This window comes from Lemur catta, chromosome 1 (genome assembly GCF_020740605.2).
Source record: "Lemur catta isolate mLemCat1 chromosome 1, mLemCat1.pri, whole genome shotgun sequence".
NCBI classification, from domain to species: Eukaryota; Metazoa; Chordata; class Mammalia; order Primates; family Lemuridae; genus Lemur; species Lemur catta.
In genome coordinates this window covers 35723409-35741288 of record NC_059128.1, presented here as the reverse complement: position 1 = coordinate 35741288, position 17880 = coordinate 35723409, and the positions used below count along the sequence as shown (strand labels likewise).

At 37.5% G+C, this 17880-nt stretch overlaps 1 protein-coding gene and 1 long non-coding RNA gene across 3 annotated transcripts in view; one reads left to right on the top strand and one right to left on the bottom strand.

Moving 5' to 3' along the window:
- Positions 1-7887, top strand: part of HIF1A (hypoxia inducible factor 1 subunit alpha) — a 44716-nt gene extending 36829 nt beyond the window's left edge. For both annotated transcript variants that reach the window (XM_045566040.1, XM_045566031.1), the window contains exons 9-15: positions 381-601; positions 1257-1543; positions 2254-2376; positions 2503-2936; positions 5300-5408; positions 5950-6076; positions 6572-7887. In XM_045566040.1, coding sequence (XP_045421996.1) covers positions 381-601; positions 1257-1543; positions 2254-2376; positions 2503-2936; positions 5300-5408; positions 5950-6076; positions 6572-6723 — 1453 coding nt within the window. In that variant the 3' untranslated portion in view covers positions 6724-7887. The remainder of the gene's footprint in view (positions 1-380; positions 602-1256; positions 1544-2253; positions 2377-2502; positions 2937-5299; positions 5409-5949; positions 6077-6571) is intronic.
- The window catches only part of LOC123648323, a 37219-nt gene extending 26007 nt beyond the window's left edge, over positions 1-11212 (bottom strand). Inside the window, exon 1 of the long non-coding RNA XR_006738565.1 lies at positions 10968-11212. This is a non-coding gene — a long non-coding RNA (uncharacterized LOC123648323). The remainder of the gene's footprint in view (positions 1-10967) is intronic.
- Between the last annotated feature and the right edge of the window lie 6668 nt (positions 11213-17880).

Genomic DNA, 17880 nt, shown 5'->3' with positions numbered 1-17880 from the left:
GTGCAGTGGCACCATCATAGCTCACTGCAACCTTGAACTCCTGGGCTCAAGCAATCTTCTTACCTCAGCCTCCTGAGTAGCTGGGACTATAGGCATGCACCACCATCCCCAGCTAATTTTTTTTTTTTTTTTTAATTTTTTTATACAGAAAGAGTCTTACTATGTTGCTTGGGCTGGTCTTGAACTCTGGCCTCAAGTGATCCCCTCACCTTGGCCTCCCAAAGTGCTAGGATTATGGGCATGAGCCACTGTGCCCAGCCAAAATGTTCCTTTTCATAAAGCAGAATTTTTTTAAAGAAATAAGATCATTTCACAGATCTCCTCCCCCTCATTGTGTCAAGTGCTCACTTAAGGATTACTAATTTCTCTTTTTTTGACAGTGGTATTATTCAGCACGACTTGATTTTCTCCCTTCAACAAACAGAATGTGTCCTCAAACCAGTTGAATCTTCAGATATGAAAATGACTCAGCTGTTCACCAAAGTTGAATCAGAAGATACAAGTAGCCTCTTTGATAAACTTAAAAAGGAACCTGATGCTTTAACTTTGCTGGCCCCGGCCGCTGGAGACACAATCATATCTTTAGATTTTGGCAGTAATGGTTGGTATTTAGTTATTTTGTTCATCTCCTAAATCATGGCTGTTGCTGCAAGCCCCATTTCAACTAAACTTAGACATTTTTTGTTAGTAATCATTTGGACATTACAGCCTTATACATTTTTTTTGATTGAAAGCGCTTAAATATTTTTGCCCCTGTAATTTCTTAGCATTCTTGCTTTTTTCACATTGCCAGAAATTGTTTCATAGTGTCCTTAAGGTATTTCTTCTTCTCACATAAATTTTTCCCAGCTACTCTGCTATCTCAATAACCTGCTTTCAGATTTTCTTTACAATTTAGCTGAGTTATATTGCAATAGGTATAGTTGTATTAAAGGATATATAAGCAGTCATAATATTATATAACATCAAACATTAACAAAGAAACTAATTTCAAACTGGGTTACGTTTTAACGTATAAGAAGGTTGGAATTGCAGGTCGTCTATGCCATATGGATTAATAGGAGTTGTCAATAATGGACTGGAAAGATAACCTAATCTTATGGTTATACCATAATAACCTGTAAACTTTCTGAGTAAGAAAAATTTGGTAACATTTTTGTTGTTTGATGAATTAGACAAATCTTTTGAAAAAAGAAGAAATTTCTATATGTTAAAATCCTTATATACTTTAGATTAACTAATGTTTTTCCCCACAGACACAGAAACTGATGACCAACAACTTGAGGAAATTCCACTGTATAATGATGTAATGCTTCCCTCATCTAATGAAAAATTACAGAATATAAATTTGGCAATGTCTCCATTACCTGCCTCGGAAACTCCAAAGCCACTTCGAAGTAGGGCTGACCCTGCACTCAATCAAGAAGTTGCATTGAAATTAGAACCAAATCCAGAGTCACTGGAACTTTCTTTTACCATGCCCCAGATTCAAGATCAGCCAACCAGTCCTTCTGATGGAAGTACTAGACACAGTTCTCCTGAGGTTGGTGTCATGATATAATAAGAAAAGGACAACTTTGAGATTTTAACATTCAGGAAAGTGTTTATAAATTTGATTCAAATTTTAATTTGAACCACATGTCAAATTGTGTGTGTGTGTGTGTACATTTTAGCATTTTAAAATTACAAAAGCTATTAGCCTAACTCAGACCTCAGTGTATGTTATAGGCTCAAAGATAATCAGAAACATTGGAAGGGAATGGCTTAATATAACCTAAAAGGTATTTCTCTATATATTTATATCGGTAAGACAAAAAAAGTCTTGAATTTGGACATCCAAAGAGAATAATACTATCTGTGTATGCACAAGATAGCTCCAGACTATTACATACTCTTTGAGTTGGAGAATTGTCTGGTGGCAACAGGCTTTTTGAATGGGAAAGGACCCTGTAAGTTCTTTGCCCAGTTTAGTCCTATTTCTATCACTATTTCAAAATTCTGGATAAGTGTACATGAATATACCAAGTCTTACCCAGAACAGTTAATAACTGGTCTTTTTAATTCTAAATCTGTCTTGATATCAACTGTCCTATAAACACAGTAAAAATAGTCTTTAAAGACTAGGCTGGCCAAGACTAGAGGTATCACATCAGGCTCTTTCTAAATCTAGAATGATTCAGTTTCACAGCTTCCTGTGTCTAATAATGTGGAGGCTTTATCAGGGAAAATAAACACATTTAATTCCTTTTTCAGCCTAACAGTCCCAGTGAATATTGTTTTTATGTGGACAGTGATATGGTCAATGAATTCAAGTTGGAATTGGTAGAAAAACTTTTTGCTGAAGACACAGAAGCAAAGAATCCATTTTCTACTCAGGTATATGAACTTGTTTATTGTATTTTATATTAAATTTTCTTAAATTTTAATCTGTAGTGACTTTAACTTGTTTTTTATTTACAACATGTGGCCATTGTAAAAACTCATGTGTTTGTTGTTTTAAAGGACACTGATTTAGACTTGGAGATGTTAGCCCCCTATATCCCAATGGATGATGACTTTCAGTTACGTTCCTTCGATCAGTTGTCACCATTAGAAAGCAGTTCTTCAAGCCCTCAAAGTGCAAGCCCTCAAAGCACAATTACAGTATTCCAGCAGACTCAAATACAAGAACCTACTGTTAATGCCACCACTAACACTGCCACCACTGATGAGTTAAAAACAGTGGCAAAAGATGGTATGGAAGACATTAAAATATTGATTGCATCTCCATCTCCTACCCACGTACATAAAGAAACTACTAGTGCTGCAACATCACCATATAGTGATACTCAAAGTCGGACAGCCTCACCAAACAGAGCAGGAAAAGGAGTCATAGAACAGACAGAAAAATCTCATCCAAGAAGCCCTAATGTGTTATCTGTTGCTTTGAGTCAAAGGTATTTATATATAACATTAAAATTATAGTTTTTATTATTATTGAAAAAAATGTGTGTGATGGTAAATGATTTCTAAACATACAGCAAACCTTCTGATCTATATGCTTTAAGGAACATAAAACTGATATACAAATTCTGAACTTACAACAAGCACTCAAGAAACTATTTCTAAAATAGCCTTTATATTTATTTTCTCTAAAACAATCATATTACGTATCTAAATGTAGGAGGTAGAAAAGTCTCCTAACGCCTTTAAAAATAAATTCCAGCCAGTAAGTTCTGTTTACGTATCTAAATGTAGGAGGTAGAAAAGTCTCCTAATGCCTTTAAAAATAAATTCCAGCCAGTAAGTTCTGTTTACGTATCTAAATGTAGGAGGTAGAAAAGTCTCCTAATGCCTTTAAAAATAAATTCCAGCCAGTAAGTTCTGTAAATGTGTAAGAGTTGGCCTAGACATACTTACAGTTGTTTCAATCAGACTAGTTAACTATCCTCACTACTAGAATGCTTCTATTTGTTAGAGGTCTTTTTAAGCTTACTTGAATAAAAGCCCTTCCAACTTATGGGTTATTTGCAATTGCCCATTCCAGTTGAGCCTGATGGGCTTTAATTAACTTCAGTGTTCAATATTTACAAGCCTTCTTTTTAAGTTTTGTTATATATATATACTTGTATAAAAGTTGCTTTTATTTTTTATTATATATTTGTAGAGAACATTAGCTATATTATAGACTAAATAGGTTTTTGAGGTCTACACCAGGGATCCAAGCATGATTTATGACATTGCTTCTAGTTTGAACAAACATATGTACGTGACCCAATTTTTAAGTTATAATTTCTGTATGTAATTTTTAGTGAGATTTGACATATTTTAAATTTGAGGCTATGGCTAGAGGAAAGAAGTTTTGGCTAGTCAGTCTGGAGGACAGAAAGGATTCCTTCACTACTGTGTCTGTACGGGGTCAGTATCCATAGCAATAGGAAAGAAGCACTGCCATATTAAGAGCACATGGTTTTTTTTCCTTGCCCAGCATTACCACCTTGACCTAGAGCACTGGGAGAGGCCTTTTCCTTGAGCCAGGAAAAGATCTTGGGAGTTAAGATGAATTTAGAAGTACTGCTAGGGCAATGAAAGTGTCTTGGGCATTTTAGTGATACTCTTACTTAGCTCAGGATCTAATGTGTAGTACCGCCTACCGGTTGTTAGACTAATAGATGCATGACTTTTATAATATAAATGACAATGACTTATAAAAGTATTACTACTAAGATATTTACATGATAGCATTATATTTCATAAAGATAAGATATTTGTATCGGAATTTTTAAAACTGCCTGTTTATGTAATAGAGGTTTTATAGAATTTTTAAAAACAAAACTGCATATAGGAGAGCAGTTAGAGTAATATATCACTCATTTGGCATTCTCAACCATCTAGAACACAGCAAGGAGCCATTATGATTATGTATCATGAGAGGGGGTTCTTGAAAAGCAAAATAAATATAACAAAACTGATATGCTTGACTCATTAAAACAGTTCTTCACTATTTAATACTAATTTTAGATACAGATAGTTCAGGTGTGATAACCAGATGGTTTGAGGGCAAAGTAGCACATAGCGGTAAGAGGAGGGAGGTGTCGGTGGGCGGGGTATCTGGACCTAGAGTTCCATATCTGCAACTAATTAGCAGTGGGAGTTTAAGAAAGTTACCTAACAGGCCTCAGGTGTCTCATTTATAAAATGGATATGATACACCTACCTTACCTATCTTGGGAACTTGAGTGAGGTAAAAGGGACTAAGGAACATAAAATGTTTTATAAACTGAAAACACTATACAAATGTGAATTTGATCTTGTATTTCAGTAGTTCCAAGAATATAAGTGTATTGTTATATTAGGTGGAATAAAAGGCTGATATTTAGCTGTTTTTTTGACCCTACAATGTCAATTTAGTTCTGTTTGGCTCTATTTTATAAAATAAGGATATGCATAGTTTAGAAAATTTTTTGGTTTTGTTTTTGTTGTTGTTAGCGACAGGGTTTCATTCTGTTGCCCAGGCTAGGGTGCAGTGGTACAGACGTTGCTCACTGTTGCCCTGAACTCCTGGGTGCCTCAGCCTCCCAAGTAGCTGGGACTATAGGTCTGTACCACCATGCCCAGCTTAAAATTTTTCTGCTTTAAAAATTGAGCTTGGGCTTTAAGGTGATAAACTTTAGCAATCAGGAAAATTCTCTTGTGTTACATTCCTTAATGTTGGAAAACAAAGATATCGTGTATTTTGTTTAAAAGAGATCAGTGGATTTTTCTAAAAATAATAATAAAACCACCATATTTTTATTTAGAATTTTTTTTTCTTTTTCAGAACTACCGTTACTAAGGAAGAACTAAATCCAAAGATACTAGCTTTGCAGAATGCTCAGAGAAAGCGAAAAATGGAACATGATGGTTCACTTTTTCAAGCAGTAGGAATTGTAAGTGTGAGAGTAGTATATTTGCTTTTCTCTTCTAGCTAATGTGCTGTTTCCAAGTTATATTTATATACGTAATTCCTTGTTTTTTCCAAATTACTAGAGTTGTATTTTCAGGAGTTATACATTGATTTTTTTTTTTTATTCTGTACACACTTTTCTAAAAATATAAATATTTAATGAATACATTCTTGGTATAAAAAATTCCAAACAATTCAAATGTATTTTGAGTAAGAAGTGATGTTCTCCCCTTACTCCACCCTCAGTATTGGTCACCACAGTCTCATTCTCTTCCCTTTAAGTTACTTTCCCTTATTAACCAAACTACTGTGTTTTGGGTTAAGTCAATGCTGGTGTAATACACACTGATATTTTTAGACCAAATTAACTGGAAAGTATCTATAGACCAATTAGCCATGATCGATGGCAAATGACTTTATCTTAATATTATCTGGCTATATGTTGTTACTAACACTGGATTTCAGAGTTTTTGATTATAAAAAAAATTCAACACATTAACTTGAAATAACTTTACTGTTTTTAGGGAACATTATTACAGCAGCCAGATGATCGTGCAGCTACTACATCACTTTCTTGGAAACGTGTAAAAGGATGCAAATCTAGTGAACAGAATGGAATGGAGCAAAAGACAATTATTTTAATACCCTCTGGTTAGTTGATTCTTTCTGCCCTTGAACATCACAAAGACGATTAAAATATATGAAACTGTTTTATTTAGGAACTTTAATCCTAGTGAGTTTGGTTCTGTAGCAAGATTAAAAAGTAAAGTAGCATTTCATCTAATGGCTGTAATACAGGGATAAATATTTCAAGATGGAACTTTCATTTTTTAGTAATTCCCTTTAATAAATCTATGTCTGTGTGCTATCAATATTGATAGAAGCTGAAACTTGTAAATTTTTATTCCTTTTTCTAAATTGATTTATCAGTCCTTTGTGCTTTCATTGTATCGTGTAAACACTCTGACATAGCAGTGTTAACACTAGATTTCACTTACTTGTTTACATAGCTGTGGTTTTGCCAGATAGATTAAACTTCCAGAAGTGTATTTGCTTTACTTTCCGCAATACCTAACCCATAATTGGGTGTTTAGTAAATACTCATGACTAGATGAATGAATACTTAGGTATTTCTTTGTTTTTCAGATTTAGCATGTAGACTGCTGGGGCAATCAATGGATGAGAGTGGATTACCACAGCTGACCAGTTATGATTGTGAAGTTAATGCTCCTATACAAGGCAGCAGAAACCTACTGCAGGGTGAAGAATTACTCAGAGCTTTGGATCAAGTTAACTGAGATTTTTCATAATTTCATTCCTTTTTTTGGACACTGGTGGCTCATTACCTAAAGCAGTCTATTTATATTTTCTATATCTAATTTTAGAAGCCTGGCTACAATACTGCACAAACTTGGTTAGTTCAAATTTGATCCCCTTTCTACTTAATTTACACGAATGCTCTTTTTTAGTATGTTCTTTAATGCCAGATCACAGACAGCTCACTTTCACAGTTCTTTGGTATTTAAACCATTGCATTGCAGTAGCATCATTTTTAAAATGCACCTTTTTATTTATTTATTTTTGGCTATGGAGTTTGTCCCTTTTCGAATTATTTTTAATAAGATGCCAATATAATTTTTTTAAGAAGGCAGTAACCTTTCATCATGATTATAGGCAGTTGAAAAATTTTTACTCAGTTTTTTCACATTTTACATAAACAATAATGCTTTGCCAGCAGTACATGGTAGCCACAATTGCACAATATATTTTCTTAAAAAATACCAGCAGTTACACATGGAATATATTCTGCGTTTATAAAACTAGTTTTTAAGAAGAAATTTTTTTTTGGCCTATGAAATTGTTAAACCTGAATCATGACATTGTTAATCATATAATAATGATTCTTAAATGCTGTATGGTTTATTATTTAAATGGGTAAAGCCATTTACATGATATAGAAAGATATACATATATCTGGAAGGTATGTGGCATTTATTTGGATAAAATTCTCAATTCAGAGAAATCATCTGATGTTTCTATAGTCACTTTGCAGCTTAAAGAAAACAATACCCTATGTAGTTGTGGAAGTTTATGCTAATATTGTGTAATTGATATTAAACCTAAATGTTCTGCCTACCCTGTTGGTATAAAGATATTTTGAGCAGACTCTAAACAAGAAAAAAAATCATGCATTGTTAGCAAAATTGCCTATTATGTTAATTTGCTCAAAATATGATGTTTGATTTTATGCACTTTGTCGCTATTAACATCTTTCTTTTTTCATATAGATTTCAATGAGTAATTTTAGAAGCATTATTTTAGGAATATATAGTTGTCACAGTAAACATCTTGTTTTTCTATGTACATTGTACAAATTTTTCATTCCTTTTTCTCTTTGTGGTTGGATCTAACACTAACTGTATTGTTTTGTTACATCAAATAAACATCTTCTGTGGACCAGGCCCCCTTTGATCCACTTTTATGTTTAATATTTGCTCTTCAACACTTCCAACTCATAAAATTGTTTACCGACAATTTAAGTACTTTATGAAAATTACATTGGTACTGATTTCTACATTTATCTACTTTAATGTATGTTGAGTCCCTATATAACAACCATAGTATTCCACTGAAAAGAGTGTTTTTAGAAAAGAAATGTCATTTATAAATTTCTTAGCCCGTTAAAGCAAGAAACACAGAAATTTAGTATTTAACATGAATGGGATGAGTGAAGCAAATCCTGAACGTTATAGTTACATAATATTATAAAGGCTACGGTTTCCTCTAAAGAGTTCCAATCTATTCCCATTAATAGATAAATAAATGTAGACCTCAAATGAGGAAATGATTTGCTCCAGCCCTAAAAGTAGTAGATGGCAGACCAAAGATTTAAACCTAGGTCTTCTGACTCTAACTTCAAACTTAGAACAAATCTTAGTTTGTTTTTGTTTTAATGATAGGCTTTTTAAAATATTTTGTTTTTGTTAATGTGCACTTATTCATCAAAACAACCTCGTAAGGGAGGAATTATTATTACTCTTACTGCCCAGACAGGAAACTGAATCTCCAAGAGGTTCTTAGTGGGCGACAGTTGAAATAGGTTGGAGCTGGAGCTTGGGGGCTAGGACCGTGCATTTCATGGGCATACCCTTGGGTAAGTGACTGTCTCCCTAATTCCCTGCTGCTGTTACAGGCTCCCATCCCTTGGAACCTCAGGTGCTGGTGGCTGCCTGAGTTGCCCCTGAGCTGGCCCTGAGCTGGCCCAGCCTTTTGGATGTCCTGGCTTGTTGACTGGTGTCATCCCCAGGCCAACCTCCCTCACTCCTCCTGGCTTCAGAATAATCTCAGGTGGTTCTGATTATCTCCAGCTACTTGCCTGGCACTTAAAGGCTTACTCTTCTCAAATCTAAATAGTTTTATTCTTTTTCTTCTGTATTTTTCTTTTATGAAATAGCTGTATTTCTTTTATGATTATAAAAGGAAAGATAGTCTCATTTTTAAAACAATCAGACAGTATAGAAAGATACAAAAAAGTCACTATGAATCCATGCACCTAAAGGTAAAAATATTTTTTTTATGCACAAATTATGTAGGCCATACCTTAGGTCCTGTAGCCTGTGGTATATATCCTGGACAAATTGAACTAAGCCACAGATCTCTTAGGTGGCTGTTTGTATCTTAGAATGAAGAACGATGATTACAATTAAATGAAAATTTTAGAACAAAAGTACACAATACTAAAATTTAATCCAAATTTGGGGGGCACAGGTGTACTTCACCACAAATACTACGATCCAAAGTGCTTTAACATTTAATTACAAATAGTACTAGAGGTGGTATTTTAGAATAAGGTAGTTGCTTAATATTCCCAGGTCACAAAATCAAAAATTTTGCTTATTTAGCAAATTAGCTTCAGCTGAAAGCTAGAAGTTATGTATAATTTTCAAATATTATTAAATAAGCAGATTATGTAATGGCCAGGAGTCTGGGAAAATGACTTGTGAGAGCAATGATTGAGAAGGGAAAGCCACGTTAGCGGACAGTAGAGCTGGAAGAAAACAAGTACCCACTGCTCAGTCACTTAGAAAACAAGCTACCTGGAATGATTTAAGCTATTCGAAATAGAACCAGCCCTTCCCAGTATTATGCACTATCCCAAAATGCTTTATAATGCTTTTACCCAAGGACTATAACCCTACCCTAACAACTATAATTCTGTAATAACTGTTCTCTCCTTAATCCTCTCTCCTCCCCATGTATGCCTATGCACCTCCCTTCTCTGATACTGCTATGAATGAATGACTATAGTATTTACTTTCACCCTAAAGACAGTACAGCAGAAGAATTTCGTATATTTTGTTCATTTGCTTTAAGCCTCACCATTAAGCTTAGAACTGAAAATAGTCACCCGGAGAGCCTACCAGTGCCAGGTACAGTGCTCCTAGATTAGGAGTTAAAATGAATCCGATATCTCTTGAGTACTTACGGCATGCTAGACTTTGTGCAAAGTATTTTGCATATGTTATCTCAATCTTCAAAAAACTCCTAGGAGATAACTGCTTGTATCTAATTTTATAAATGAGAAAGTCTTGGAGAGCTGGCCTTCTAAGGAAAGGTTCAGAGCTTTTGAGCTGGCCATCACTGTTCCAAAGCCCATGGTGCTAACCACCCTGCAGTGCTAGTCAGTCCAGCAGAACATACCCCTTTACCCGTTCTTAACTGTTTAGATAGCAAATGAGAAAGCAACAGGGGTGTGGAAAACTGACGGTTGAGTATCATCACTTCAGAGTAATGAGATCACATAGCACATTGAAGAAATGTTCTAAGGGGAGTGGCAGGACATAAATAGAAAAGAATAAAAGTGTTTAAGTGCTATTTAGTGGGTTCTGAATTTGAACCACAGATTTAGATCTTTAGTTATGGAGACGTTAACTCACATTAAGGAGGTAGTGTATGGGAAAGCACTTAAAACTCTAAAAGGCTATATGAACGTATGGTATGGTTCTCCCAGAGCTGCTTGACTTAATGTTTGACATGTTTATTTTCTTTTAAGTTCTTGTAACCTCACAATTACCATTCCAGATCCTGATTTCCTTCTACAAACCTGTACGGAAAAGATGACCTTAAAATTACTGGCTTTGCAAAAACTTAATCTAACAGTTCAAAATTTTAACTAGCAATTTCAAAAACAAGTTACAAAGTATGGAATCTTTCCTTTTTTTCAACATTAAGATTTGGTTAAATAAAACCTTTCCAAACATGTAGCTAGCTGGAACCAACAAAAATGTAAAGAAAAAAACTTTCACTCGAGTGTTTAAGTCTGCCACTAACCACTTTGCTCATATTTCGTCCCTTTAAATAATGCTGAACCTGTTGTCCCAGATCATTTTACAAAGATTTAGTGCAATCTGTATAATTTGATACGAAATAGTCCCCCTATGAGATAAAAGCTAGACTTTACCATAAACCTTCCCATGAACGCCTTCTGGGGCTTTGTTGTGTTCACACCTTTCAGAGGTTGGGACATAATTTTTATTCTTACCTGTAGTGGACGGTTTTATCCAAGACGCTGCCCAGACACCCGATCTCCGTGTACTATTGAATTTCCTTAATTGCCTTGTCTTGGCTCCATTCTGGGACGGAAAGACAGGTGCCTGAGAGCGGCAGCGATCAGACCCTCGAAATACCAAGCATGCGGAAGGGACCCGGCACCCCTCCTGTTCCTGGGGCGGCTGGCATTACATGACAAGGGAGCGAAACCCATGCCACCCGAGAAACTTCCCCAAACCCCGCCCGCCGGGCTGCAGGCCACGCCCCGGTACGTGCCAGGGCGCAGCGCAGCAGCCCCGGCCCCCGCCCGCCGCCCGGCCCCTGGGCCCCGGGGCTCCGGCCCGCGCGAGGCAGCTGCGTGTGCTGCGTGGGGCGGCCGCCGCGGCCTCCCGCCTACGTGTGGCAGCGCATGCGGGAGCGCCGCGCTCTGGGCCGGCACGGGCGGGCGGGGCGCGAGGGGCGGCCCTGGCCTTTGTCTTCGGTGACCTGTCAAAGTCCGGACGCCTAGCGCTTCCCCAACCTTGGCTTTTTACATGGGGAGCGTGGGGGAATGGGGCCCAGGGTGTTGCTGTAGAGCTGTCTCCCCCGAATTTCCAAGAAAATGCTTTGGGGTGTAAAGGAGTCCTTTGTAGAATAGAGAAATATCTGAGGTCTCCTAACAGATTGCACCTTGATTAGGTATGTAATTTTTTAAAAGAAAATTAGTCCTCATGAGAATGATACCATAAAAAATAAAAATTAGTCCTCATCTACTAATCTAGTCAAAAATAGAGTTGTTTTAAATATATTACCCTAAGGCACTCAGGGACTTGCCTTATTTTAAATAAAGCATTTTGAGATATGACTAATTAAGTATGTCGAAACTTCAGCTGCCCCAGGTGGTGCTTTTTCGGTTTTTTTTGCTTGTTTGCTTCTTTTTCTAAATTTGATGTGTGCTAGCTATGGAGAATCTTTTACGGGAAGATAATCTTGTTGGACAGAAGAAAGGTGAGTTTACAGGATACAGAAAAATCTCAGGGCCTTAAATTTAATCTCTGCAATTATCAGGTTCAGATTGCACAGTTTATTATAAAGTACCAAGCTAGGTATTGTTTAGAATAAATAACCTGGCCTCTGCATATCCAGAGCTCACTACCTATTACATTTTATTTGAATGTGTTTCCTTCAGGAAAACTCATTGTGGTTTTTCAAATAGAACTGCATAGAAATTAAGGATACATTTTTTAAATGTAGCCGAGGTGTTTTAAATATTTTTTTATTAATGGAAACTGGTCTGTAGCATCAGTCATGTATATGTGTGTTTGTATTTAATTAGGGAGGTACCACTAAAGGGAGTGCTATAATTTTTTTGGTCCTACAGATGCTTAATCTTCATAGATTAGCCATTCTCCATAGAGGAGAGCAGGCTGGGTGGTGGGCTGTAATATTTATCATAGAGGGTCATGCCTTTTAAAAAGTTAAAAAATGCCATATATAGCTTGACAAGTAAACTAGGATTCTTTGACTCCTATCTAATTTTTAAAGATCTTTGAAATGTCAACATTAAGAAACCCTGTTTTATGTAGAGATCCTTGTGAAAGACTACTGGATGATATCATTTGCTCTTTGAAATGTTTTTTTTTTAAATGGTTCCAAATACAACTGCTGTGACACAAGCTTTCCTAGGAGTACTGCACAAGGTGTATGGCAAACCATTGTAAACTGCTGCCTGACTCCCTAGTCTGCTGGTAGAATATTTAAAGCAAAAACCTACCCAAGGTGAGCTACAAACACGGAAAATTAGAGAGGAGTCAGTATACTCTGGGTAGGTACTTTGTATATGCCGCTTCTTAGGGTCTTCCCAACTGCAAATATTTGTCACCCCTGTGAACGTCCTTATGTATCTTTAGCTTTTCACTTCTGTCTCTTTTTTTACTTTCTATGATAATTTATGCATGTCTTTTCTCTCCTACTACACCCTTAGTTTCTTCAGGGTATGGTTCCCATCTGACTCATCTTTGTTCCTAAAACCTTCCGCTCTATTTGCACAAAGACAACTCACCCATGATTAAAGGTGGGAGAGGATTTCCTGTGTGACACAGGGACCAGAGAAGAATTATGATCAGAGAAACAGAGTGGGGAAAACAGGACCATTTTCTAGCTTTTCCAGGGGAATTCGTTCAATCCATGAATAATTAGGGCTGGGTGAGTGCAAGCTATTATTCTAAGACCTCTGGGTGATATAAATATTCTAGAACATGGATTAATTCCCATTCTATGAAGTACTCACACATTTAAGTGTAATTGTGCAAACACAGCTGAAGCCTAAATAGAACTTTTTTTTTTTTTTTAAAGACAGAGTCTTGCTCTGTCACCTAGGCTAGAGTGCAGTGGCGTCATCATAGCTCCCAGCAACCTCAAACTCCTGGGCTCAAGTGATCCTCCTGCCTCAGCCTCCTGAGTAGCTGGGACTATAGGTGCTTGCCACCATGCCTAGCTAAAAAATAATGATTTTTAAAATTTAGTAGCTAGTAAATTTGAACTTCAGATGAGAGTTCAAATACTTACATATTTGGTGTTAAGGCCAAAACTGTGAGAAGTCTGAGATTTATATATATTTATATATGTACACATATATATGTGTGTGTATACATATATGTGTATGTGTATACATATATATTCAGTTCTCTGGTGTTTTTGTCAATACATGTAAGACAGAAACACCAGAGAACAGAACATTTATCACACCATGCGTCAATTCCCCATGGGCTACACAATGAGGGCCAGATATTTACCTGTATGTGCAGTAGGGTTTGCACCACAGGAGAGGAGTTCCAAAATTATGAGACTTGGAGCTTATATATAACAGCTGGGACACCTGTCCATCCTCTTCTACAGAACATTGCTATGGAATGCAAACAAATTTTCTCTGGAAAGGGAGAGAAAGGGAAGGTCTTTAACTCTCCTTTACCACCCTGGAATGTAAACAAATGGTTCCAAGGAAATCTCTTAATCTCTTCAGAATTCTCTATCTCTAGGGTTGATATCCAGTCATCCTTTACTCAGAAGGCCCAGACGGTGCAGGAACACTGAGAAATCCAGGGAGAAAATCTCCCAGCACAAGTCATGCCAGGCCTTGGGATCTCCTGCTTATTTTTCCAAATTCTACCAACTTCTCCCTTGTGCGTCCCCTGCTCCAGTGATATAGCCTATTAACATGCTCTCTAACCTCTTTGTGCCTCTGTGCTTGCTTTTTCTGTGTCTGCCGCTCCCTTCCTAACTCATCTTCATTTCCCTAATAATTACCCTCATTTTTCACAACAGAGTTCTACTGCACAAAGCTTATGCTCTCCGGAACTGGATGTGGAGATTCCCCTTCCTGTTCCCTTGTAGCATTAACTCTTAACTATTGTGCTTAACTATTGTGCTATTAACTCTTAACCTTGTGCTTAACTCTTTCATACTATCTATCACACTAGCATTGTACTTATCTACCTGAGGTGACTTGTTCTACACTAGATAGTGAGCAACTTGAGGACGGGGTTGTGCCTTTAAATGCACCGCCAGCAAAATTGCAGCATAAGGAACTCGTGGACTCGCTACCCAATGAAATAACTATAATTGGTGAAGATTTTTAAAAACAACCCTTAGAAGTTTCTTGAAATCACCTGAAGGGAATATAGCAAATGAAGAAATGTTTATTCAAGAAAATCTACTAAATCTTGGTGAGAACAGCTGTAGTTAGTGAGTGATACTTGAGCCATGACCTGCTGCCTCCACCACCCTGCTCAGGACAAGGCAAGTGCCACTCAGGTTGGTGTGGCCAAGAAGATGGGGCTCCCCTTTCCCCCAGATCCCAGTAAAGGACTATGGTATCTCCCTGGAGGGGCAGGCTCCCAGCATTTCTCATCCTCCCTCACACTAGGTGGCGAGGGCTGAATTTCAGAGGAGTGTGGCCTGAGATTGGAGAGGCTGGGAATGCCTTTCTTCCATTCAGACGACACTCACAGGGCAGTGGCTCTATCCCCGGGGCAGCAGGTGGAGAACACTGGAACCCTGATTGCCCTTATCCCAGCTCACACATAGGGTGGGAGTTCCCCTGAGAGGAACAGAAGCTACTGCCCCCTCCCAGAGCCCTGCTCCTAAAGTAGGAGAGAGTCCCTGAGGGAAGAAGGCCAGTATCCCCACCCTCAGCTCTGGAGCCCTGGCTCAGAGATTTTGCCCAGGGAGAGAGGCCTCCATAAGAACAGAGAACTCTGAAGCTCTTCTCAGAGGAAATGACTTCATTTGGAACAGACTACAGGAAAATTTGAACCTAAAGGTGGTCTTGAAAACAATGGATATTTTGGTTGTAAGCAATTAAGAGGAAGCTGGTTGCTTCCTAAAAGCAACAAGCTAAACAGCGGGCCAGCTAGTTCACCAGAGAGTGCCAGGGAAGGGACAAACCTCCAGACTGAACTCAAAAACTATCAATACCTCAGCAAAGGAGAGGTAAAATTTAATTGGTTTAGCCTGTGGAGCAATGTATGCCCCAGGGTGTTGTCAGAAACAATAAAGCAATCAGCCAGCAATTAGTGGAGCCTAACAGCTGGGTGGATACTGAAAGGCAGACAGTTTACCAGAGTGATCAGGAAAAGAGACAAAGAGGATCAGGCAGAATCCGCATGGACCAAAGTTGACTATAAACAAGGCCAAGGCTGCTGTATCTGGGGAGCAACGTCAGAGGCTTCACACTGTGGGGAAAATGGGCTTCACTGAAATTATCCAGCCAAGTCACTAAACTAATAAACAAAAACAACAAGTTCCAGGGGGAAGGAGAAGCAATCAGTATCCAATTGCCACAGTAAGTTATCTAAAGTATGCAATCTTTAACAAAAATTTTGAGATATGAAAAGAAACAGGAAAATTTGATCCATACTCAGGAAAAAAAAGGATACAAGTGAAATTACATACTATCTATCATTACCGTTATTCACAGCTGCTGATATCACTTATCTAGAAAACCTAAACGAATCTATAGAAAAATTATAGTAATTAAAAACAGTTTAACAAAGGGACTGGATATTAGATCAATATATAAAACTTAATTGCATTTTTATATATTGGAATCAAGCAGTTAGAAAATATAAGGAAGTAAACAGTACCAAATACAACAGACATACAAAAACATAAGGTACATAAGAAAAATCCAACACAAGGCTGGCCATGGTGGCTCATGCCTGTAATCTAAGCACTTTGGGAGGCTGAGGCAGGAGGATCACTTGAGCTCAGGAGTTTGAGACCAGCCTGGGCAACTTAACAAGACCCCATCTCTACAAAAAATAGAAAAATTAGCCAAGCATGATGTCGTCATGCACGCCTACTGTAGTCCCAGCTACTCGGAAGGCTGAGGCATGAGGATTGCTTGAGCCCAGGAGTTTGAGGTTTCAGTGAGCTATGATCATGCCACTGCACTGTAGCCCAGGCGACAGAGCAAGACACTGTCAAAAAAAAAAAAAAAAGAAAGAAAGAAAGGAAGGAAGAGAGAAAGATCCAACAAAGACAAGTAAAAAGTTCACGAAAAAAAAATTATAAAACTTTATTGAAGATGCTCAAGGTGGCTTAAAGAAATGTTTATGGATTGAAAGGCTCAATATGATAAAGGTGTTATTCCTTCCCAATTGACTTGTAGGTTTAATGTAATTTAATCAGAATTCCAAAGGCACCATTAGAGAAATTTGACAAGTCAAATTAAAAAATGTATATGAAAAAGCAAAAGTCCAAGTATAGTCAAGACACTCCCTTGAAGAAAAATAAAAGAAATTTCCTTCCTAGATATGATTCTTTAAAAAGCTATACTATTAATAATTAGAGTATGGTATTAATGTAGTGAAATCTAAATGGAGCCTTGGAAGTAGATAATAATCTCATAGACACACTGAAGCTGGAGGGAGCACTGAAGTCTTCCTGTGGCAGGCTTAATCATTTCAGTTTTCAACTGCGGGGAGCCTGGGGGTTTCCAGGGAGGGGCCTGGGTAACCCAAGTGGTAGGATTGAGGGCAGTCAATAGGCTCAGGGTGGTAATTATACACTAACAGTAATGGAAATACTGTAGTTTAATATTTTAACAAGTACAGAGCCTGTTGTGTATACAATTGTGTACTGTTTGCAATTAACCTTGCACACTTGATATATGACAGAAGTGACTTCAGATCATTGAGAAAGGATGGACTGACTATTCAATAACAGGTGCTGAAAAATTATACATATGGAAATACATATGCATACATATGGTTATACATATGGAAAAAAGTAAAATTGGATCCTTAACTTGTACCATACAAAAGAAATAATTTTTAGATGGATTACAGTAGATTGAAAGGCAATACTTTAAGACTTTTAGAATAAAATTGTAGCAGAGATGTTGGCAGTCTGCTGTGATCTGCAGGTTCCCCAAAACTCATGTGCTGAAACTTAGTTGCCAATGTGACAGTATTAAGAGGTGGGGCCTTAGGAGGTGATTAGATCATGAGAGCTCTGATCTCATAAATGGGATTAGCAGGACTTTTAAAAGGGTTGGAGGGAACCCGCTAGGCCTCTTTTGTCCTTTCACTGTTCCAGCATGTGAGGACAGAGCAATGACGTGCCATCCTGGAAGCAAAGAGTTGCCCTTTCCAGACACCAAATCTGCTGGTACCTTGATCTGGGACTTACCAGCCTCCAGACTGTGAGAAATAAATTTCCACTGTTTATAATTTATCCAGTCTATGATATTTTGTTATAACAGCAGGAATGAACTAAGACAGGGTTTGTGCACTTTTATACAACTATTATGTACCCATAATTAAAAATAAAAAATTTTAAAAAAGTTTGTGCACCGCTTCCACACATTAGAGCTATTGCTGGGAGGAGGTCACCCCGTTAGGGACTACATTTCCCCTTTCCTA